Source organism: Metopolophium dirhodum, chromosome 2 (genome assembly GCF_019925205.1).
Source record: "Metopolophium dirhodum isolate CAU chromosome 2, ASM1992520v1, whole genome shotgun sequence".
Taxonomy (NCBI): domain Eukaryota; kingdom Metazoa; phylum Arthropoda; class Insecta; order Hemiptera; family Aphididae; genus Metopolophium; species Metopolophium dirhodum.
In genome coordinates this window covers 22459047-22486452 of record NC_083561.1, presented here as the reverse complement: position 1 = coordinate 22486452, position 27406 = coordinate 22459047, and the positions used below count along the sequence as shown (strand labels likewise).

General features: G+C 31.6%; 1 protein-coding gene across 3 annotated transcripts in view; it reads right to left on the bottom strand.

The window, feature by feature from the left end:
• LOC132939104 (neurotrimin-like) overlaps positions 1-27406 on the bottom strand; it is a 106645-nt gene that overhangs the window by 11690 nt on the left and 67549 nt on the right. Inside the window, exons 6-9 of one of the 3 annotated variants that reach the window (XM_061006124.1) lie at positions 16080-16373; positions 7758-7832; positions 6240-6321; positions 5179-5256 (exon numbers count right to left, since the gene is read on the bottom strand). In XM_061006124.1, the coding sequence (XP_060862107.1) occupies positions 5179-5256; positions 6240-6321; positions 7758-7832; positions 16080-16373 (529 nt within the window). The remainder of the gene's footprint in view (positions 1-5178; positions 5257-6239; positions 6322-7757; positions 7833-16079; positions 16374-27406) is intronic. The other 2 variants (XM_061006125.1, XM_061006126.1) reach the window with 2 other exon arrangements.

Here is a 27406-nt window from a genome sequence, read left to right as displayed (position 1 = left end):
TCCATAATTCGTAAAAGTCGTATTTCCATCATTTATTAGTTATTACATCTATTACAATTCTTAAAATCATTACATCGGAGATACGATGATTTCTAATTATAAATTTCATGGAAGATAAAATTATACAATTTCAGTTACAACTTTATTATACAATGTGGTTTTTTTTTAAAATTTTAATTACCAATGATCCCAAAATCCTTAAAATGGAGTTTAAATATTATTTGATTTTAAATTTGTATTTTTTATTGAAATCGTATCAAATTATTTGATCGAACATGGAAATAATTATTATTCTGAGACCTGAGCTGTTGACAGATTCAGTATATCACCTAGCTATAGTGTGCTTTGCGTAGTTGACAGAAATCAGAATTCTATTATCTACGGGTTTCCGGCTAAACCATTTAAGACGCAGAATCATCAATCTCTCGGCCAAACGGCAACCCTAATCTACTCAAATAATTGTCCACAAATTATCCCCGGGAGACGTTTTAGCCGATATTAAACGAATATTTTAAAAATGAGTATTAAGACCAAAGCCGAGAGTGCTTATAGATGAAAATAATTACAACGAATAATAATAATAAGTTCGTTTTTAATTTTATATTAGCTGTTCTTATATTATCATCACTATTATATAAAGTTTTAGATTTTGAACAGATCGATGAATAAATTGATTTCACACCGATGTGAGTGTATGTATTTTTTTATTTGTTTTTTTATTTTTATTTGTTATTTTAAGTAATATTATAACACGCACAATTTCCCCTAATTCTTAGAATATTTTTTGATATTTTGTTTTCATTCAAAAAATATTTATCATAGAAACTTTAAACATTTCACTGTTACTTACATTATAACTTTCCATACACGATAGAATTTAAAAAATATTTGGATTTATTCAAAGTTATTTATATTTTATAGGGATTTCAATTTTTTTTATTTTCACTTTTACTTACATTATAACTTTCCATACACGATAGAATTTAAAAAACATTTGGATTTATTCTAAGTTATTTATTTTTTATAGGGATTTCAATTTTTAAATTTTTTTCATGAATTATTTCAAATTGTTATAGTCGGTCAAAAAAGCTTAAATATATAAGTATTACAAGATTCTACATAATTTGTTGTTATAGAAGTTTATTAATGTAGAAAATAAAACTGACGTATACATTTATTATTTATAAAATGTATAACATTTATTTATAACATTTAATGTTTCAAGTTCAAGTTTTAACAAATTTTGTAAAAATTACGAAAAGTTGAAATAAATTGTTTGTTATTAACGGGCTTGAAAATGTAATATAGGTTTCAAACGGGTTTTTCTCACAGCAACATAAACGTATTAAAATTCTATAGGCATTTGCACAGTTTATTTCATAGATTTTCAAGCTTCAATATCGATGAAATCGGATATTTAAACAAAAAATATAAATATTTTTGGTAATCTTTTGTAAATAATAAAATATTTTTCGTAGGGACATAAAACTTTTCTCTACTACGTTTATTATTATTTAGTATACAAGATACAAATTTTCAAAATATTTAGATTGAGTTTAAGCTGCTATTTATACCGCGAACCTAAGGCACGCAGTATTGACTTAAAAGTTCATAACATATAGGAAGTAATATAATATTATGAAATCTTACTATACGCCATCTCACGCAGAATGAATTAAAATAAATAAAATAAATTCTATAAATCGATATTTCATAGCTTACAGCATTCAAAATTTATAAACTTTAAATATTATAATAATTAATTAAGTCGATAATAGATTAATATGCGGTTCAATTCAATGATATGTAATTGACTGCGAAAAATGTTTCTTAACGAAAACGGTCTATCTGCCAATATATACTATTATCATATAAATATATATTGCTAATTATAACTACAGTAATTCATTTTAGGGGGACGGAGTAGCCGAGCGGTCTAAGGCGTCGGTTGCGACGCAGCCGGCGCCGGTTCGATTCCTTAGTCACTGGCGGCATTTTTCTTCGGACAAGTCACGGTGTCCGGAGAACAACTGCCACCATCCCCCACCCGAGGATGGCAGATACCTACGGGTGCATAATCAAAAATTCTGCTAAACACTAACACTCACGTGTAAAAACCCACTTTAAAACCCTACCATCACCACAATACAACCCTACTAACAGCTAATGGCCATAGATGCCGGGCTTAAGGATCAATAAAAAAAAAAAAAAATAATTTTACTATATTAGTAATACGTCATGAAGTATAAACATTAAACAGATATAGTCTAAAATTAATTTAAATGTTTTGAAAATGTTATTACTTATTCTGTAAGTATATAAAATATAGTAATAAAATCGAAAAAGTTGAAAAACCCTTTACAAAAAATATCTTTGAATACAAAAAAAATTTAAATCGTTATTCTTTGTTGAAATAGGTATCAAATCTCATCCAAAATTTGAACTTCATAATAAGTATATATAAAAAAAAAATTATAAATTGCTTAGATAATATAATAAAAACAATAATAATAATATTGTTTATTAATTATTACGGAATAAATCCCAATTACATTTTAAATATAGGTACAAGAAAGTTACATGAGTATTTAGGGGAAAAGGAGAAAGAAAAAAAATACATATATAAAATATGTATATTGTATTAAATTTTGCAAGCCTTACCTAAAAAAACTAAACAATTATTAATTATGTTTATAGGTAGTTTGAAAAAAGTTCGTGATTTCGGCTATTATTTTTAATTGGCTAAGTCTTACAAGGAACTTTGTTTTAAATTTTAAATTTTTTTACTGAGAAAATAATTTTATAGATATATTTATAGAAGATGAACTAGAAAAAAACGAAAATGTTAAATGTAAAAAGGTGAAAAACTAAATAATAATAGTTTTAAGAAAATTTCAAGTATTTTCAACTAATCGTTTTTGAATTAGGTACATAAAAAAACAAAATTAGGAGGAAACTGGTTTTTTGTAAAAATTATCGTTATCACTTAATTTTTTTATTTCAGTTTATTTTGAAAATTCTGTGCATTTTCCATTTTTGCCTATTAAAATCCCCAACTAGTTATTTTCTATCAGAAACCACCTACAAAGTAGATGATCGAAGCATTTCTGCTACTATATATTGTGTATACAGACATACAAAAAACAAAAAATAAATAAATGTCATTGTAAAACCAATGGCTGTAAAAATACATTCATGGCTTCACTCAGAATCTAAAATATCTAATAATTATTATATAACATGTGTGATTTGTTTTTGGCAAAATTTAATTCAATCTACTATATTACCTACTCATGGGGAAAAAATGACTAGTAGCAACTAGCAATATACATTTTTATGAAATATCATTTGAAGTGTATAGGCCGTCTCCTAACTCAGAATCGCGTTTTAGATATTATGCAATGATTTATTATTGAAATATTGAATTAAAATTTATCACATACATATAGATACACTCCGGCATAATATACTATACAGCAGACTGAATTCCCCGGTTTTTTTTTGTTATCGTTCATTAGTTAAATACTGACACAATCTTATGAATTACATTTATCTTATTAATGTATTTTGCTGTTTGATAATAATTATAATAAATGATCCTTAATTATATTATTTTACAATTTCACATTTTTATTTTATTATCTTGTCCCATGAGGGGAGCAATGTTATTATTATTAATTCATAGCTTCATAACAATACGAGTGGTTTGTGATATATAATGCGTAACAGTTTTGGGTAAAAATGACATGAAACAATATAAATTATTTTGTATTTTAATTTATAAAGGTGTACATATACGTGTATATAACCAATCTAAGTACCAATGAATATCTGTAGGTAGTTAATTTAATAATTTTTTTATCTCGTTTTTATTTTTTTTGATTTGTTGAATATTTGAATTATATAAATTTTATTATATTATATGAATTCGACGTATAAAGTATTTTAAAATTTGTTATGGATAAAATATTTATCAACTCTATACGTATATATTATAATTAAACATCAAACATGTTGGAAACTTGAATAATTTACAAATTTTAATAAAAATAACTGTTGGTGAAAAGTACAATTATTTAATTGTAGGTACCTAGTTAGTTTTATATTATGGTGATATAATACGAAAAATATTAAATATTTTAGGGTACGATTATGCGTTATCATACCCACAATAATATATTATAAAGACATTTAGCGAACTCACCGTGTAAACCATGCATATCACTGCAACGTACGAACAAAAGGCGCAAAACATTAATTACATTTCGACTTTGCATATTAATACATATTATGACCGCTGTCGTAATTGGGTACAATGAGAAAACGTAGAAAATAATACAATTATTTGCTGAAATTCGGGATGTGTCGTCTCAAAAAGACAATTATCCTTTCACCGCGGACTTTGCATATTATCATCATGGGATGATTAAATCCAGCATGATATTATAATATTATTTATATTATAATTTTTAAATAGATAATAAAATACGTTTGAAGGTATAATTTACAGTACAACATTTTACGTATAGACGGAACTTAGTTTTCATTTGTTACCGTTATGGCTTTTATTCAAGAAAACCGACGTATTTTATACTATTATGGTTTCTTTCGTTCAACCACATATAATTAAAAAATAATCAGTAAATAATTACTATTTATAAACAGTACCTAATACGAAAACATTTAAATTACAGACGATAATAATAATGATAATTTTGTAACTTTTCTACCAAAGTAAAAATAAAAGTTATGAATGCATGAATGTATAATAGTATTTTTATTGAATACCCATAACGCAATGAATGTTTTTGCTTCCGGGATGAATCCCAGTCCGAACCATATTTAAAAAAAAAATTTTATAAACATTTTATTTAAAATATATATGAAAACTATTGATTTCAAAAAAAGGGCAAAGATACCTAGAATTATAAGGCTCGTTAAAAGTGAAAACATTTCTTGGAACTTGAGATACTTGGGAACTATATATCTGTGGGTGGAAATCCCCTTCCCCCTACCTTGATCAACGAATATACGACTGTCATGAATCGACTGTGATCAATATAACTGTGCGCGTTTCCGTACAATATAATATAATATATTATACCTAATTATGAATCATGATCACACCACGGACGGCGTGCATATTATAATATTATATCGTTTAAGAAAACGACTTACTTTTGATGATGTCTGGCCTGTTGGGTTTGCTGTACGTCTGCCCGGACCGAGTGATCTCGTTCAAAACGGAATTGTCGTCTGCCGAAAACAAACAAAACGCACACATTATCGGGACGTTTAGGTGCACGTATATATTATAGGTAGGTATAATTTCTATAAATGTTATTATATTATGCGAAAACGCTTTCGTTTCGTTAACGTCAGCACGACGGCCCCGGCGGGACTGACTTTATTATATAATGTATATTATACGCCTATCACCTCCGTATGATGATAATATAATAAATATTAAAGGGCATTCAATTCCTCTCCCGTCGGTCGATATAGTTTCACGACCGATTGAAAAAGTGCGATTTTGTATAACATATTATTATGTATATTCCCGCGGTCCTTGGTCAATAAAAGCAAGCGTTTTAAACGCACGTGGTTCGGCGGGCCCGCGATGTAGTCGAACCGCCGCCGCCTACGTAGACGCGGCTGAAAACTCCACGATCGGTCCCTCGAGGGTGAGGGCAAGACGCGACGGCCGCGGACACGAGGGAGGGAAGAAGGTGTACATGTATATATAGGGGAGGTTAGTTGGAGGGGTTGTGTTTCCGTAATCGAATGTCGAAGGTTTACCCGAAGGGTTGTTCTCCTTCACTCCCGCCGCTATTATAATGAACGTAACATCTGTCGGCGTGCGTCCCTTAACATATACACACACACACACACGCACATATATTGCTCGTATATATTATAATAATATAATATCGCCGTATCTTTATATATATATATATATAATATGTATCTACGTAAGCACGAGAGTGTGTACCGCGTTCGAACCGTCGTCGGGCCGATATAACTGTGTATAATGCCACCGCCGCCGATAGAATATGGAACTATACATCGCGAGCGTCGTCCCAAATAATATATATTATGTAGTATATATACATATTACATATATTATATATGTATAATGTATATATATATTTATACACGCACACCTCTATTAACCCCCCCCCCCCCACGCAACCCTAGACCACCGGAACACCTCCGCGAGTCCTTTCATTTATTATTACCTTTTTTCCCCTCCTTTTCCGTTCGTGTTGTTCGACGTACCGTTTTCTAAATCGTTACTCCCATCGGTCGTCCATTGTGGACCTGAAACATTCAAAAACACACAACCGACGTAGATATCAAAACGTTATATTGAGACACAAAATAGTAAACTAACAAGCATATAAGATGAAAAAAATAGGATTAAGACATTGAAAACGGCTATCATCTGACTTGATAGGTGAGGGGTCTAGTGTATTATAGTTTTTCTAACCCTACTTTTTTTTTTACCTGCACTCAATTGAAACCTGTTGAACAACAGAATACATTTTATTCTCTATTTTTTTTTTCAATTTCATTTTCATGTTATATGTTAAAATTTTTGAAATATTATTTTTTTGATTAGAAATAAAATAGGTACATATATTATAATATTATTATCACTGATTGTTCATATTTTATGAGTACCCTAATTGTTAAACATTGTTCATAGAAAACGGTTTTCAGGAAAAAAAAATGTTTAGTATAAAATGTATGAAAATAAAATGTTCAACTAATACGCGTAAGCCTTTATTATTAATAAATGGACAGAATATCTTTTAAAGATATACCTTGGACAACTAAATATAATCCAAGTATTTGTTTAACGTAGATATTGTAAGCAACACATAAATATTTATTAAAGATCATATTACTAACAATTTCTCGACCTGATAAAATTTCTAGTTTTTACTTTAATTAAAAGCATATTTTAGAATTTTTAATTAACTTCATTATATTACTTTAATATTTTGCAAAGAAAAGATGTACGTATATTTTTTTTAATTTCAAATGATTATTGTTTTATATCTAATTTGAAATTTAACATTGGTTTTCCTTCTAAAGGTATTCATCAGTTGGAATGAAAAATAAACGGTGTAAGCATGTCGGTAAAATACAGAGGGTTGGTATATAAAAAGTCTCAATGATTTAATTTAAATTTTTTAAATTTTTTACAATCAAATATGCAGCTTCTATATTAATAATAATAATTTTCTCATATTGAAAAATGAAGACATATTTTAACCAAATCACAGTGATGGAATTTAATTTAATAGTAAAAACAATAATTATGAGTTCATCGTATTAGGATATAATATAGGTACTATAAAGTTTTTTTATTTTAATTAAATTACATTTTAACTAGAATATAAAAGTTTTAGTCGAATAAAATGTATAAATATTTAATCGATTTATTTTTTTTACTTCCCTGTCTATGTTACGCAAATAATGCGATTTGATCACGATTTCCTATAACGTTCACATGCCTGATTAATAACTGTTGAACAAATAGTTGGCGCTTAAAATAATAATATTAAACAATTACATTTTATTATACTGCAGATGCATACTGCACGTAATTAAATTCCATAGTTATCATTATTAGTTTATAATATTATTATTATAACAAAATACATAGTAATACATTTATGTTATTTTATTATGTTATCTAATATCGTATATTATAATGAAAGCGGGTAAAACGATATTATCCGTCTTACCTAAAGCTGGGATGCCAGAAGGGGAGGGATTCTCCGTGCTCTGAAGTTCTGGTGCCAGAGTGGGTGGGTGTGAAGCTTTGCAACAGATAGACAAGAATATATAGTGTTAGACAAGAATAACAGTGCTAGAAACGTTTAATGTTTTTGTTTTATTATTATTTCCATGCACATTTTAATATAATAATAATTATTATACAAGATATGTTACGATAATAATGTCAAAACAAAACATGCTTTCGTGTTGTGTCAAAGTTTATGTGCGTAAATGCGGTTAAAGACAACGTGTCACAGCAGTAAATCACAATATTTGTAGTAGTATACATTTGTATGTTCACAGTCTACTTTTTGTGTCACCACGGTAATTTTACACCGTTCAAGCGAGGATGTCCCCCTTGGACACAATAATTTTACCGTGTAAAAATTATGAAGAATTTGTACACTTTTTACACGGTAATTTCACACCGTTCAAGGGAGTATGTCCCCCTTGGACACAATAATTTTACCGTGTAAAAAGTGTACAAATTCTTCATAATTTTTACACGGTAAAATTATTGTGTCCAAGGGGGACATCCTCCCTTGAACGGTGTAAAATTACCGTGGTGACACAAAAAGTAGACTGTGAACATACAAATGTATACTACTATTTGTGGATGACATATTTTATTTTTTTTCTGAGTAATTACTTAATGGAACATATTTAACGTGAAAAAAGCGGGTTACACATACTGCTTACACATTATTACGATTTACACTATACCTGCGGGCTGCGAGAGCAAAACCAAATCGTCGTTTTGAAGATATAAAATAATAATATAATATTAACTATATAAAATAAAATATATGGCGGAAAAATTGGTTGACAAAATATACTATATACCTACAACAGTAATCCAATATTTCATGCAAATGTTGAAATGTCTAATTGATTTTTCTCAATGCATCAAACTACGTAAGCAAACACACATTTGATTTTGAAAGTATATTAGTCGAGCTTACAAATAATTATTAAATATAAAAATTAAAATAATATCTAAAACGTGTTTTATTTTATTATTCAACTGCGTTCTCGTGGCACTCTCTGATCTTCTCAACGCAGACAGCTTTGAAAGTTGTAATATTTAATTTATTGCTCGATTGGAAAATACAGATAAGATATAATATAATTTCAAAACAAAATCCATAGAAATATATCCTTATACAATAAAATTCTTTCATTATTTTATCGGAAATACGTCGGACTCTAATAATATTCTGCATTCTGCAGTAAATAATGTTATTATTTTTCACGGATATAATAATATGTATTTGCAATATTTAATTTCTTATCAATTTTGCACGGATATTCACAAGTACGCGGGTTCGTTCAATATTCGCCGACACAAGTTTTTCGACCAAAAAACCATAATGGTTTTTAAAAAAAAGTCCGATTAGCTGACAATGACGATAGCCAACTACATGATTCTTGGCTTAGCGGTTTATAATAAAACTATATATTAAGGTACTATCTAGTAATCTATTATCGTTATACCTATCGTACGATTATTGACATCGATCGGTATAATATTATTGTAGGTACATAATATAATATATATATGTAATGCATTTTAAAATATGTATTATAATGTAAATAATAAATAACAGTTTGATGCAAATACAATTAAAAATATACGTGTTAGGAATTTAGGATCAAACGGAGAAGACGACAAAATAATTATTTTTGGTACTGAAGGCTTCTGTGGACTCTGCACGGATGACATTATTTTTACAGATGGTACTTTTAAATCAGCTCCTAGATTATTTATCCGGATTTACACTTTACATTGTTTTATGCTAGGAGTTATGGTACCAATGGTAGTTATTAAAGTATTATTTAAGTAAAGCGAAATATAACTCATATTGATTGATGACTATGCAATATTTTATTTATTTTAGTTTATTTATATTATTGTTATATTACATTTAATAGTTTTTTTTATAAATTGTATTATTATTACCTATCATTTTATAATTGTTATTTGTTTTATTTATATTTATTCCATTAATCATGTTAAAACGATGTGACTGCAATACATGACTGACGATACCGACTGTCGAAGAATTGGGTATCGGCAACTGGGAGTCGGCGTTTTCGGTGTCGGCGAACTGAGAAATCACCTAACCATAATAGTATAATATGAGATTCAATACTCGCTATGAACTTTAATCCACCTGTCTCACTCCTAGGACACGGACCTTTTTTCCGGCCAAAAAAAAAACTTTCCCAGATTTACGCATGCCTTGTTCCCTCCCTATAAACGAAAAAGCACATCGAGACGAATATTTCCGTTTTCACCAAAATGTATTATTTTGATAATACATATTTTGTAAAATCACAAATATTATGTAACGATTTTGTGTGTTGTAAACCACAGTAAAAATATTGTTCAAATTGCCATAAATTAAAATATTATTGAATACTACAATATTAACAGAAATGTGTTTTATAAATAAGTAATAATTGGATAAAGAAAAAAAATTAATAATGTCACAGTTAAGCGCGTATTAGTCAAAAATATTTATTATTTAATAGGTATTACATTTCACTAAAATATAAGTAATGCAATTAAATTATTGTTTTAAAAAAAACATTTGATTAAATTAAACTGTTAACTCATATTGCAATTATCGAAGTTACCGTTGTATGATATTGTATGGCCTTCGTGATTATTTATAAATTTCAAGGCACTATAACTGAGTTTCACAATATCAGTGTTATCTACTCCGCATACAATACATATCGCCTAAAAATTAAAATCATCGGTTTTCAAACTTTTTTTGGCAGCAGCGGAAATCGAATTATTTTAATGTTTGCAGGCCAATAAACGGACATCGCACCTTTGGGGGGGGGGGGGGGTATAAATCGCCATTTTTGTCTTATCACAAAAGCTTTAGGAATTTTTTTTTCCCGAAATCCTAAAAAACCTCAATAATTTATTCTGAGATAAACGAAACGCTAAAATAGTCGAGTTTCAAAATTTGGCAATATTATCCGTACCGTATATCGGTACCTATGTCTATTAAAAATAATTCCATACAGGCACCGCGCGGTTTGAGACGAGAATGCGTTTATATTTTATATTCTTCAGCAGTTATTTTGCCCGATACCGCGAAGCAGCTATACCACGCGTGTCTGAAAACGATCGTGACAAATATCCGATCGCTTCTCCCCTCAACGCACATAATATTCGCAGCTGTGGACGAATCTTCTCCGCGAATAAACACAATATAGACAGCAGATACGACGCATTTTCTCCGACCACCGTCATCGGACGGGTAGTAAAATATTATTATTTTCAAACGGCCGTGGTGGTCCCTTCGCGACGAGGGCACTCCCGTCGCGTCCCAAAGTTTACGGTTAAACGTGACGGACGGGTTTGCGGCGGGACAATAGTATAGCGTTTACGGTCATCGTCCGCCCGCCGTGCTCGTTTACCGCGGCGCAAAACGATTTCTTGTCGAAACCATTACCGGCGGCGCGACGGCGGCTGCCTTACAAAACGCGCGGCGGCCGATGAGCCCGGAGGACTATACGGTTGCAGTCCTTTTGCGAAATTGCTCATTACCGGTGGCCGTGGAAACTAATTATTTTAACATCCGTTTTCGGATGGATATCAACCCGTGGTCAGCCGCATGTACAGCGCCCGCGGGAAGCATATGTTAATTACAATATTCAGACCGCAGGCGTGTACCCATATTATATCCGAAGACCGCGCGCGTTTTCCACGCGGCGATATACATATATATATATATTATATGATATAATGTGTACCCGCGCACAGTATACCGCACACGCGGTTGTGGTAGGCGAACCTATATATATATATATACCTATATACCACTACCGACCAGACCGCGGTGGTTTTAAAACACGTCAAACGTACGTATAACGCACACACACGATGATAACACCACGCGTGATAACGTGCGCGCATTTTCTCCGAGACTAATTTAAAACCCTTTGCCCCCTCCGCGTATTATATGTGCGCCGTGCGGGCGGGTGTATAATAAACCGCCGCGAACACGACCGGTGTGGTTTTGCGACACACACCCACACACCCACACATACGACTATAACAAATCGCGTATATTTACACTCCCCCCGACGAGAGCCGCTGATATATAATAGCAAAGCGGAATTCCGGTGGCGGCGGCACTGGTCGCGGAAGACGTGCGAGTGTCATCGCGGTCCGTGTGCGGTCTTTTATTGGTCTGCAGCTTCGGATCGCGACGGCTGTCGTACACACGACACATATTATTATTATTATTATTATTATTCTATAATTAATGTATAGTTGGCAATTAATATCCTTTTACGCGGGCCGTACGGGAAACGATTCGACTGCGATTCGACGTGTGCAGACAACGTGCGGTGTACGCGACGACGTCACAGAACGAAATTAATTATTAAAAACAAAGACGTGTCCGTCACACGCCACCGCGATACATCGGTTTGTGGTAAAACTGCAGTATTTACAATAATTCCGTTCGAATTCGACTGTAATTCAACTGCAGATGCGTTTTGTAGCAGATATGTACTGCATATATATATATATTATATCCTTGTGCGTGTTATCGGCACGGAAAGTTGAACGTCATTAGCATAATATTATTGCTTAAAACAATAACGACTCTAAATGCAATCATAACCATTTTTCATAATATTAACTAGGAATGTGATTTTTGTGGAAAAAAAACTTATGGTATATTATTTGAAACTGCTGTCATTCAATTTCATTATTCTGTAATTTATAAGTCAGTTCAAAAGCGACTTCTCGGAGGAATATATTTTAGTAAATGTTAATATTCAGACAGATGTTTCAATATTACATTTAATTAATTTATAATTCATACAGAGACAGCAGTAACGACTACGAGTATAGTAACACGGATATCGCGTTGTTTATGTAAAATATAACACTCATACGATATTCAAAATCAAAGTGAATTAAATGCAAGCGAAAATATTGAAAAAAATAAACAGTCATGCGAATCGGAATGGATTTTACGCCAGAGAAATTATACATTTTTATATTTTTATAAGCGCAAATCGTGGCACACATTAAAAAGCATTAATGGACCGCGGGGAGTAGTGAATTACAAACTAAGAACACTCGACGTCTATCCAAACACCCGACCCCATTCACATTAAGTACTCGGATGTAATCCTTTACTAGCCATGGTGTCGAAGTATTTTCATAAACTTAAAAATAATTATGTGATGGTAATAAGTGTTCGGTTTAAACTATAACGAAACATAGGATTAAGAGAATGTTTGTAGGTACATTGGAAAATAACTCATATCATAAAGGTAGCGTAAAATGACGCTGGATGACATTTCTGTTTTGTTTTTAACATTAAAAGCATTAAAATATTTAGTTTTCATATGTTGAAATGTGAAAGAGAACACATTTTTTTTTTTTAATTTAAGTGTAATGCGATAGAATATTATGTGGTATACGAGAACGAATTGATTGAAACATCATACATCACTTTTAAAAATATTATTTTCTTAAGTGTACCATCTTCGGTTGCAGTTTCACCCAAGAGAAATAATTAGTGGGAATGATTTTCGTTTTAAATCTGCACACCGTAAAGTGTAAATTTCTCAGGAAATAATTCAGTATTCGGTTCGTTAATTCCCGTCAAAAATGTTTACACTATATTCTTCAAATTATAAAATTCTAACCCCGTTCGGTGATCTTGGATTTTATTTTGAACCGAAGATTTAGGAGTAAAACGGATGACGGTTAAGAAACCGAAAACCGGAAACGAACGAAACAAAGGCGAAATCTGGAGAATCTTATATTATAGAAATTATAACTCGTATACGTAGAATAATAATAATACACTGGTGTGCAAAACTCTGAAACGGAGGCAATAAAGAAATGATTTCGATATTATTGATTTCGATATAATGGTTTCTTTATTGATTTGTAATGGTCATTAATTCAAAAATAAAAGTAATAATATACGAATTTAAACGCAGTTGACCTTGTGTACAATAGTCGTCTACTCTTCGGACGTCGTACGAATGAAAGGTACACGGAATGCGACTACAATACCTATACTGTCGTCAAAAGCCACTTTATAAGTGGTAACTCCAAAAACGTATTTTTCAAAAAACAACAAAACCGCTTTCAACACTGAACTAGACCGCAGAGTAAAAATAATAATTTTTTAAACATTAAAAAGATGGTACGTCATTATATTATTGAAACTACATGTATATTGGACACGATAAAAAAAATGTACTGAACTTTTTATTGGTTTTAACGGACTATGATATTGGCTTATACGAATCAGAAGACTTAAAAAAGCGCAGTAAGTATACTTTTATTTGGAGCATATTTTGCTGATGGAACAAATCCTGCTAAATTCCTTCTGATATCATTGGCATACTATTATGTGTTGATATAGACATATTACATATAGATGTATAATATGTATTTTAACTCCAGATCAGTTACAGTTTTTTGTTCTAGTATTTGGATATAATGCGTATTTTCTTCTGATCTTCATGGATTTATGTAATAATATTGTGTACACACCATCTTCTTTCGTATTACTTATTTTGTAATCTATTTATATGAACTTTTTGTTTGCAAAAACCATAATTTTTCTTACGGGAATCGATAGGAAATCGAAATATGATCTAAAAAAATTTGATTTTGACAAAATTGTATTATTACTGCTTACTGGCACTACATAATATATGGAATGAAAACCCGAATTCTTGGTTCTTAAATTGTATATAATGTATAATATACAATATTATAATAATATATTCACTTAGTTATATTTGTGTAACGTCGAACAATCTTGATACGATCAATATTATCGCATGTGTTTGAAAATTTGTTTTCTAGTAAACATGAACGCGGTGTCCCGTATACAAAGATTTCCAGATTAGTTTATTTAGCCGAATGACAGCCATCGTCCTAGCTGGTTATCACATATTATTCCGGAGTAGAATAATACAGAACAGTCTCGAAAATTCAAATCGCGACGACTCAAATTTTTTTCTCACCCATTGAAACGCTTTTAAGTTGTGTCTTATTATAGGTTGGCGGTATACAACCTATACCCCGAATTTATTTTTATTCCCCTCGAGCTTCGAGTTATCGAGACTCGACTGTACTGTAGAGTTTATTGTCTTTATAATAGATCTAGACAGAAATAGAAAAAAAAAATCGGTGCAATAAATACGCCAAGCTTCGACAAGCGGTATAATAGCGGTGTTGCAGGGGTAGTAAAAGCGGCCGTGTACAATGCATTATAAACATAATAATATTTTAAACATATAATATGTATAGGGACGTACGTAACAAAATCGAAAGGTGTTTCGGAAAAGAATGTTTTTATAATGGTTGATTACATTATTTTTTCTTTTAAATCAAACTTGTATGTTTTCTTTCTTATTAATAAGAATATTTTGAGCCAAAAAATGTTGAAGGTAATAGTGGTAGTTATAATAATGATTGGTGTTTACACTATACATATTATAATATATGTAATGGAAATATTAGCGGTGTGGTAAGAAATGAAAATTAAGTTAAGAAATGGAAACATATTGTCGGCCATGATATTCTTATTGAAGGAGGTCTACGTTGTATCTACTTGTTGAACCATTTTTGAAAGTTGTCGATGAGTTAAACGCAATTAATATGTATTGCAAAACTATTATTGCCATGTAATACCAAGTTCGAACACTAAATTTTTTATTTCTCTATATTCTGTACGTCCCCGTATAACATATTATTGTACATTATCTACACACATGTCTTACAGAACACCTCGCTATATTATATTATTATACACCTGCATAGGGGTCGTGATATTACGACGCATAATATTATAACGACACTAAAGCAGGGCGGCGGCGGCGGCGGCGGAGGTGGTGGATATAGCTAGCGAAAAACGTGATGTTTCGTACACCATAATTTATAATAATATATTATACGCGCGTCTTGTTATAATATTATTAGTTTTACTGCAGATCAAAACGCAAAAACAATTTAAAAGTCTAAGAATTAGTAGCGTATCTAGGATTTTTTCAAGGGAGGGGTGTATACAATTTTTAATGCACATTCACTATACACATATTATATTGGTATTATTATATTATACAAGTTATTAAGTTGTACAAAATTTGGTCTCCGGGTGGTGAGGGGGTATCCCCCCCCCCCTGTAGATACGCCACTGCTAAGAATACCCGATGGGTGTGTGCATGTGTATGTGTGTGTGTGTGCGTTTGCGCGAAATTAATCAAGTGCGACCACTCACTGTACAGCCGAATTGTGCCATCGGTCTCGCCGCGCGAGTTCTTCGCCACGCACTTGTACACGCCGTAGTCTGTGTGCGACACATCCACGATGGTCAGCTTCATCTGCACCTTGTACGACGGCACGCCCTGTATGGACACGGCCTTGTACTTGCCGCTGTCGTGCAACATTTGTCCGCTGTCCCGGGTCCAGTAGTGCAGGGACGTCGGGTGCGCCTCGGTGTAACACTCCAGTGTCACGTTGTAGCCCAGTGGCACGCCGACCAGCTGATGTGGTATCCACAGCATCGGCGGGACTGTCATGTGGAACAAAAAACATAATACATCATTTTTTTTTTTTTTTTTCCCCCATTAGGTTTAAGGCTTCGACGACTGAGGTCATTAGCCTGTAGGTTGATGGGGTTGGTTCAGTAGGGTTGGTACGGTTAGTACGGTCGGTTAGGAACACGTGTATGTGTGGCAAGGTCTTTGCGCACTGCGAAACAGGTGGTCACCCATCCGACAACTAGTGGCAACACTTACTCTCGATCACGTCGAGTGATTGATTTCAGCCACTGCGTCGCACCGTGCCACGAATACATCGTTATAGAGAAAACTATACGGTGGTAAACGTTGGGAACTTTTGATAACAGAGAAATTCGGACTGTCTGTTTGCTAAACAATGAAGTAAACGTTTGCGAACATAAATGCTAATGCCACGATCCGGTACAACCAATAGGTACCCACCGTGGTATAATAATATCAAACGTTTTATATAGAATCTCCTCATTGTTAATTGTTACCTATATATGGTATATTGCACGACATAAACCATATTATAATATTATTATATCTTATGAAGTAAAAAATCAAAAATCTTAGAGTTTACTGCACGACTATAATATAGACAACATATACCATATAATAATATATGTATCACATGACGTATAAATAACCACGTCAAGTTGTCCGCAAGTCGTGCGGTATAGTATATACTATGGTTGTAAAATAGTCGGGAGTGAATGGTGTGGGGGCGTCTATGGATCACGTGGTTGAGGGATAAGGGTTCAAATTGTCGATCCATGAAAACATTACATACAACATGCACAAGATATGCAAAACCCATGTAAACATTGCTAGTAAATAATATAATTTATTAATGAGACTCGTCTCTTTAATTTTTAAAATTAATAATTTGTGTTCACAAAATCGTATTTATAATTTATTGATTATTGAAAATACAAACGAGTTAATTTATTATGATACGGCAAAAACTTTAACTTTACACATATAAAAGCCCGATAAACGATCGAAAAATGTTTATATTACGGCCGTCGGTCAAAGAAGGAAAACAATGACGGCGTTAATGCCGGGGAACAATCTGTCGAGTTTACCCGAAAATCGGGATACAACGAACACAATGTTATAGCGACATTATACTCATCAACGCAGCTAGATGACGTACGCAGAGGCGTATTTAGGCGCAGGCCCTATAGACCCGGGCCTAGAGCGGTTACATATTTTCAAGGTGCCTTCGACAATTTTTTTTTTACAAAATTACAAAAAGTATTTTTCATTTGATGAAATCAAATTTTACTGATTTTTTGAGATGAAAAATTATTTTTATACAAATTATATATACATGATATAATTTAGAACTAAAAGTTGAACCGTAAACAATCAAGTCCGTTCGTTCAAACAGCTACCTACCTCCATATTATACGCAATACGATCCAGCATGCACAAAGGTAACAAACGATTTTAGGAGAGATGGGGAGGGAAAGGTAGCGAATTGGAAAGTGATGACATAGGCAGAAAACGCCTCGATACGCCACTGCATCAACGTCGTTACCCATATAAGTTTATTATAAATATTGTGGATCTATACCTCGGGCTGAATTTAAAATTAATACCAACATTTTTAATTTCTTCGTCGTAAAAGAGAGGATAGAATTCAAACTAGGTTAATTGTTAATACAATGTATTGTTTTAATGTTTTCACGATTAAAATTTCTCGTACACTGTTTATTGTTTATGTTATACAAGAATATCATTATTCCACACGTGTTCCATATTATAATATTATTCACGTTGAATTGCATACATATAGCTATGAAGTAACATAAAGAACTTATAGATGCAATTATCTAACTATGTAATGACAATTATTTTTAGATTTTATATTCTGAGCGTAGCGATGAACGTATTGTATTTACAATGATGTATGTTTTTTTTTCTAACTGCCATCAACGTTCGGGGTAGTAAAACTGTTCCAATTTTTGATATCAGCATATTTTCTGATAGAAAGTGAATCTAATTGGTCAAAATTGAAAAACCCCCAGTAATCCCAAACCATCGGGAAAAACAAAACAAAAAAAAAATGGAAATTTTTAAGCAAAACTAATTTTTGAAAAAATCTATTTTATTATTTTGGTGTAACTCGTAATAAAACTAATAACTGTAGAAACTTGTAATATTTTCAAAATATTTTGACTCTTTTTGTGCTATTTATAGCCACGAGAAAGTTTTCTAATTTTGTAAAATTGTTTTAAATTATTGTCGATAAAAACTTTTTCACTTGGTAAAAAACCTTCAAAATTGAATGCAATTTTCCTCATAAGCTGTTTTATAGAAATTCAAAAATATTAAAGATGCACAGGCACAATTAATTTTTATATGCAATTAAATTTCAAATTTTGACAAAATCCCGAAAATTTTCAAATTATTTTCAGATAGAAATTCATAAAAGTTATTCTTTTCATCGCTAACATTATATATTTTAATAGAAGATCCCCCACAAGAACTTTTCTACCTTTAACAAAAAAAGGGTTTACCGGAAAGTTACGCTGTTTATAGCTGATATAGTTTTGATTAAAATGTTTTTTTTAAATTAAGCTTAGCTTGGATGTCACAATAAAATGTCTCCGTTCAAAATAGTTGTTCGTATGTAATGATTGAATTCAAATACAATACACGTCCATTACAATGACATACTCGACAACTGCTGTACAGGAGAGCGATAGGTACTTGTTTGCCTTTTTTTTAAATTTAGACATTATTATAATATATAATAATTCGGTAATTGTTAATGTATGCACCAAAAAACCTAACCTAACCTAATCTAACCTACAGTTAGTTAGTAAATTACGTTTGTCACCTATTTTTGTTACACTCGTCTGTATGCCAACTATTATAATAATATTACAGAATATTATCTATTTTTGTGCAGATAAAATATCAACGGCTAGTCTATACTGTAATGATAATAAGTAGGTACCTACTAAATTTCGGGTGATGTATGAGGGATTTTTTTTTCAGACTCAAATTTTTTTGATAACATATTATTTAATCAACTGCCGATATTATATTGTAAGACAGTTCAACCGGCACTTTTTTTTCGTAGATAATGGAAGGTTTCTATACGATTATATTATACAATACCCACACTATACGCATAGATATAATATGTATATATATTATGTATCTATGAGCATAGGTTTTAACCAGGCTGCGCTCATAAATATGACGTCATAACCGTTATACTGCAGTTTACCAGAATTATTATAGCATATTAAAATATATCCTAAACTAATTTGAGACGAAAATAATAATAATATAGTTGATGCGTCTCGTGTGCGAAACGCGATAACGTAAACGTCTTGCAGTAGAATGTTCGCATAATTTTATCACAACTCAATGGAAAAACTAGCTGTTTGATATTCATTGAGTACTCTATCCTATAAATCTAAAAAGTAAAATGAATAACTGTGCAACAGTAACGATTTCAGCAAGAAGCAAGGAAAACTATTGACCATCATAATAATATGAATTATGTCGCTGCATGATAAATGTCTTAGGCAATATTATATTCAAATCAAAAATATATGATACAATTTATCAACTATAGATGATGCAGAGATTGTATATATTTATAATCGATCGAAAATATTATAGTATAATTTTTCGAATATAAATTATGACGAGGGTATATGAACGATAACCAATTTACCTAATCAATACGTAATAATATGTTATTATAAAGCACTGTTATAATATATTTTAATATTCTGCAGCAAAACGCTTGGATAAAATACTAAATATTAGTTAAATAATTGTATTATACAAATATACAATATAAACACTTTGTATTTAACATTTAAAATATAACCGATTAGACGTTTTGTGGTTGTATTGTAAACATAATAATCTAAATGTAAAGAAGTGAAATATTTAATAATTTGTATATAATATAATAATATGTAACTTTAAACTATGAGCAATTTTTTATTAAATTATATGATATGTATAAACATTTAAACTCGGTGAAAAATATTAATACACATAACTTATTTACATGTCTTACTTGCGTTGCGATAAAAATTTACTATTGATGTGTCTAAAATTAATAACATAAAATGAGTGAGCTTTTATTTTTTATATTAAATATATTTGACAGTACAAATAGGTACCTATAATCTAATTCACGATATGTAATAAAGTGTCGACAAGTTATAGGTGGAAATCAATTAATATTTCATGGAATCTAACCTTTTTTATATCAATGTGAGCTGTGGGGGCTTTTCTCCCACACAACTATAAAGCTGCCTGTTCTTTTTTTTTTTTTAGGGGGGGATTTTTTCATAAAATTATGTTTATTTTTCAAACATACTTTTTAATTCGACTGTGAGCTGTTACGTGCGTTAAATGAAAGATGAAGGAACAGTTGAAGGCGAAGCTTAATTTATGACTAAAATTAGATACAAAAATAAATTTCAAAAAGCACAGGTATAGTGAATACAGCTCTCAGTCGAAGTACTTTTTCGTGAATTTATACACGAGTTATAGATGTATAGTAAATAGTAATTAAATAGTAGTTATATATTTATATTATTACATAACACGTTTTTTTTTAATATTACTAAGCATATATTCTATTTAGATAAGAAAACCGCGACGCCACTGTTTTTTAATCTTCTTTTGTGGTTGTCTTGGATATTTTATAAACAATCAGCAATTTTTTTTACAAAATGGTACAAACTTAAAAAATAAAACTATTTTTGGAGACTTCTCAATACGATTTCATGTTTATTAGTTTATCATCAACTAACAGAAACTATGTAGTTTAATATCCACATGCATAACTATTAACTACCGACTACCGACAAGGAAACTATATCACATAACGTTTGTATACTTCATAACAAAGAACATATTTATAGAATTAGTTTTAATTGCGTTTTCTGTTCAATTATAGATTAAAGTTAAGATAAGTAAGTTAGGTACTAAGTTATTCTTATTTGGTAAGGAATATAGCAACAAGCTTAAGCACAGGGAGAGGAAAAGAGAGAAAAATTAATTCTGATATTGCAATGTATATATAATAATAATATAATGTACAAAACAAAAATATTATATTCTCAACGACAGAGGAGCTTTAGACAAAAGGTCGATGATAAATTATATTAAAACAAAAGAAAACGCGTACCTACATGTATTTATACATCTTAAAAACGTCTGAACACAAATTTACAGAATGACGATAATATCAGCGGATAGAATTTCATTATAATATGTGTGTTGTGCACATTCTACGGTTTTAATATTTATTATAGGTACGTCAGCTGTACGTTAGGCCATTGCCACAGTGGCGTGATTGATGGTGGTGGGGAGTGGTGGCGCTTTCATTGGCTGTGGTACGTCATGATAATTGTATATTATATATATAATTAAATATAATGCTGTGATAAAATAAATCGACAGCAAAGCTTTTCAAAATCACAAAACGTTCGATTCGTTTAAAACGCGATCAAAACATCGGACTCGACCGACACACAAATAACGATTTAATACCTTTGTATAAAATAAATGAGTGGGCGTGTGTATATAATAAAGCGTATTACGCGTACCTACATCAGTCGAGTAAAACTATTGATGTTATCTAGTTTCCTGGCGGCGCGCGTCCAAGCGCGAAAACTTTGACTAGTTTCAGCTGCTCGAAAACATCCGTTTCGCGGACGATTGCCAACCAGACCAATTAGGAGATGAGAAACAAGTTTTTAAAAACGTATTACGGTTAACGAACCATTCGGGACGAAATTACCTATCCGTGTAAACGGATCCGGCTGATCTGTTCTGCGCGAGCTTTCGGAGTGACGGCCGTGGCGTGCTTTTTTCTTTCTGCTATACAATAATAATAATAGTAAACTGTTTATCCGCGACGCGACTATATTTACATAATATACACTGTTATAGCTTATAATTATTTCTCTCTCTCTCTCTCTCGACATCTGTTTTTATTTCCATACCCCCTCCCCACACTTCCCGCCACAAATCACTTTATAGGCCACGTATTATTATTATATATATACTAGATCACATATATCATTATAATATCATAATGGTATTTTATGATGCGCGTGGCCAAAAGTGGTGCACCGGATATATATTTTATTAATTCACCGCGCCGATAGTAAACATAACTATTTATTATTTTTAATTTAGTATTGCGCTCGATGCATTATACGCGTCCGTGCAACTGTGCAAGCATCACCATTATTCATAAAACTCCTTTGATGATTTTTAAATAACACACATATTAATACATTATTCGCTGCATTAAAAAGTTATTAGACAGTCGTCGTAACTCTGTCCAAAAATTATTAAACTCCCGGGCGTGTATTATAAGCGCTCTATATATACATAATTAGTAGTGCATATTATGATGGTGTCATTGCAGCACATCTCATATAATGTCGCACGCTGTATAGTACACAATATGCAGTGCGATATTATAAATTAATAATTATTATACTCGTGGCGTATGAAGTATGATGATATGCTACGTATATTATATTCTATGTACACGACCGGAATAATTATTATGGACTCTTTCGTTTTAGATACTGATCGATTTGACCGATCCAAGTTTCCACAAAGTAATTAAGTTTAATCATGTATAAACTTATAGTTTGCTGTTATAAGTTACGTTCCATGGACGTATATCATGTTATCACATTACAAACAACCACGTTCAAGTTTGTATATAGTTTGTAAACTGTCCAAACAATTTTTATTACTCCCTTCCACACAATGACTGAAAAACTAATAATCGAAAATATCCCAAAAAGTATAGTGTATTTTATTATTTGCATTTAATGGATCATAATATCAATGATAAATAATAAATATAATTTATATTTATTGTTTTCTAAGAGTGATATAATATTGATAAGTTTTCGAACAATCTTTAAAGGAGTTTAAATAATTATTAATGAAGAATGATGTTAAGATACAATAAGACGGTTATATTATCGTGACAAAAAATTATGCATTTTTCAAAGTAAGTAAGTATCAAGTACCTATTAGAGCAGACATTTTCAAGCTATGGGTAGCGATGCAAAAGTGGGTCGCGGAAAGTTTAGAAATATATTATATTATTATTCTATTTATTTTTTATAATGTAAAATATTTAATATTGGATTACTATAAAATATAATATATTATATTATGTATATAAAAATAAAATATATATTTCGAGTACCTACCTATATGATACAGTTTTTATTTGTGTTTATTATACAATATTATTGTTTTATCATTGCCCGCGAGTGTCACGGAAGTTTCATCACAACGCTGCCGCACTAAAAGTTATCTCAGAGATAGCGATCATCAATAAAACAACAAAAATAACGATTATTACTTATTAGTAACTATATTGTGGGTCGCCAAAATTAAAAATGTTTCCATAATCGGTCGTACACTCGTACCGTAAATAGTTTGGGAGTCACTTTACAAAAGTATAAAATATTTAAGGATAATATTATCACGGTAAACGTATAGTACTTATGTTTATGATTTAGCGGTTTGTGTTTAAAAAATAGATTATTTTAATAATAAAAATAAATACATTGTCAGCTATAAACGTGGAGAAAAGCGTCACATACTGTTGACCGTCGTACTGTTGTAGTAATATGATATTTAAATGTGCATAATATTATTATTTATTGTAATTAATTATTATTATTACACAATGTGATTATTATTATTGAAAATGTATATTGTGGGCTGTGGCTATGTAGTATCATTGATTATAAATACTTATTACTTATACGTATTTATAATCAATGGTAGTATGTATACCTATTAATAGGTACACACAATATACATATTTTTAGGTTCTATACTACTATACAATGATTTACCATATCGCCCAAGATACGTCTGTTATACATTTGATTCGTATTATAATTTAATAATTTTCTCGAGATTGATAGCGCTCATAACGTTCGAAAATTAAAGTGACATTAAATGTGATAATAATAATAATCGAGAAAGCTGCGGTTAAAATAGTTAAAATTTAATTTAGCGTTTAGAGGATAATATTTCGGTATATGTTTATAACTTTCATAATGTACATTTTCTTTAATATTACGCGGCGATCCAAACATTCCCAAGTCGTAATAATATTTGAACCCTACAAGCGCGTGTTAGTGTGTGACGTATGAGCGGGCTGGCGCGTTTTATATATTCGTATAATGTAGCGGACCGAAAAAAAAAATGTTCACCGAACGTTCGAAAGTCGCGTCTCCGTCAACCACCGCGACTCGTGGCATTTAATATTATTATAATATTATACTATTATATTTTTACATTTTTTCGTTATCAAAACAATTGCGCACTGTAATGGCCGTGATAATTATTTTTTCACAACAATAAGGACAATGGCCGAGGGAGGAATGACTAAATGGCATCATCGGAGGGCCGTTTTGGTGTATATAATGTGTATATACGAATATATATAATATCTCGTGTATAATAATAATATTATGTATGTATACAAAAAATCATAATAATAATAAAAAATGTAAAAAAAAAATGTACAATCTCTGGGATGGGGTCGACCCCGTGGTTGACGACCAGCTATTTAACCGATGATTAATTATCCCTTTGTTGTCGACGGGTCGCAGTTTTACGTGACGCCGCCGCAGCCAACGGCGCCGGTAATACCTGACGATCCCGAAGATATTCATATAACGTTGCGTCTTTTATATTATAATATAATATTATTATTATTATTATTATATAACACTCGCGCGCGCTCGTGTATTATTATTACTATTATCATTATTATTATGATTACTATTATAAATATTATATTATACGCGAACCGAGCGAGCGCAAACGCCTTTTAATGATTATTAATGGACGCTATTGTCTTTCGCGGCGCTCCGCACGCGCCCGCTGCCGAAGCATCAGTGGCAGCAGCATCCCCTCATCGCGACGCGACGGCTCCATAATATTATGTACATAGGTACATATATATATTATACCGTATTATACCGCATTATACCGTTTGCCGGAAGAGGTACCTACGAGGTCGGTTGTCTGTCGGTCGTCGGTCGTTTGCGCGTGGATGACATTCGACGAATACTGATATATTATTATTATATTGTATTCCCGGCGCCACGCGATCTCATCACCGTTTCCCTGCATAAGTATAATACCTCTAAGGTTAAATTCCGTCACGATCGACAGCCACACTATATATATATATATCTACTCGTATATAATAAATTGTATGGCTGTCGGCCTGCCGCCGTCGCCCCCGACGATTCGCGCCGAGACGGAAGTAAAAATAAGGGTCGCGTGCGTTAATAACAGCGAAGTTTTTTTGAATAATATAATAATATTGTAGTAATACAACGCGCCTCCGTCCATATTATTATTATTATTATTATGGTATTACAATGATTTTGAAATTATATCTTAACAATATACAGCTACCCCGAAGTGAAGTATTTGTTTTAAAAATGAATTCATATTATATCCTCGTAATATTACAATCGTGCGTACCTATCGGTAACCTACCTGTCGGTGATCATACTATTGTTAATACATCAACAATAATAATCATATAATATTATACTGGAGCGCGTTTTGTGACCTGTTGAGTGTTTAGTACGATCGAGTTCCAGTTTGAAATGTTAAAACAAGTTTTTCATTATTATGACACTCTAACGTATATATAGTGTAATATATACAATGAATGAGGATGACATTTCAATATGTCATGATTGTATTATAATATATATGAACGTTATAATTACTAACAATTTATTATAAGAAATTAATATAGAGTATAAACACAAAGACTCAATCGTTATAAAAATAAGTAGTTTTATAATTTTTTTAATGCAATATTTAATTTTATGTTAATTTATTACAAATAAGTATTAAACGGCGCGCCACTCGTCGGACTTCCGAGAAAACTTTGATAATGTACACCGGACAAGAGAAGGTACGATAGTATACCATTAATGGTTATAGCTGAAACGATAATATAAACAATCATCTTTGAATATCATTCCCTGAATGAATTACATCGTAGTAAAAATAAAAAGAGCATACAATAAATAAATTAAAAAAACAAATAGTGTTATTATGTTTTATGTTATTTTATATATTTCTGGAGGTTCTTTCACTCGTAATTCATAAATAATAATGGAAGTGCATTAACATTTTAATGAAATACTGGAAACTGTAGATCAAATGACATCGTAATATATATATATATATTGTATTATGTATACAAAAAATAACAGGAGTAAGAGAAAAAAAAATACCGAACAGGTCCCTGGAAAAATCGTGTCGGATGCCGCCGACTGCGTGGAAAAGAGGCTTCGGTCAATTTTTTCCGCAATATTTTTTTTGCGTACGGCGTTCGTTTTGCAGTGTCTGTGTTTATATTATTGTTGCTGCAAAATTAACATCCGGTGTAAACGGCGGTTGACAGAATTATTCATGTGCGATGGACATTTTGCGGCTAATCTATGTACATACCTACACGAGACTAATGGAACAAAATACAATTACGCGGCGAATGCACGTCAATCGCCCGGACGGTCGGCGGTGGTCGTCGGCGAAGTGACGTTGTGTGCAGGCGAAGGGGGTTGAGGGGGGTTTGTGGTGGTGAGGTTCACATTATATTATGTACCTACGCGAAATTCGCAAATAAACGATGTTTTTTTTTTATCCAAATTTTTATTAATTCACGTTAACCAAACATCATCGGATATATGTTCGGAAAAAACATATAAACGAATAACGCCATAAATATTTTATCGCGACGAGGGATGATTAAACAGTTGCATTAAATACGAAACAGATTTTATAATCATATAGTAATATAACATCGCACAAAGTATAATATATACCCACGCGTATGTACCTATAAATAATAACGATGCATATTTTAGTACATTGAGGGTTGTCATCGTTGTACCGTGAGCTGTATACGCCTACCTCTGTCGTTTTTCACTTGTTCTGTAGTGCTTTGGATGTCCCATTATGA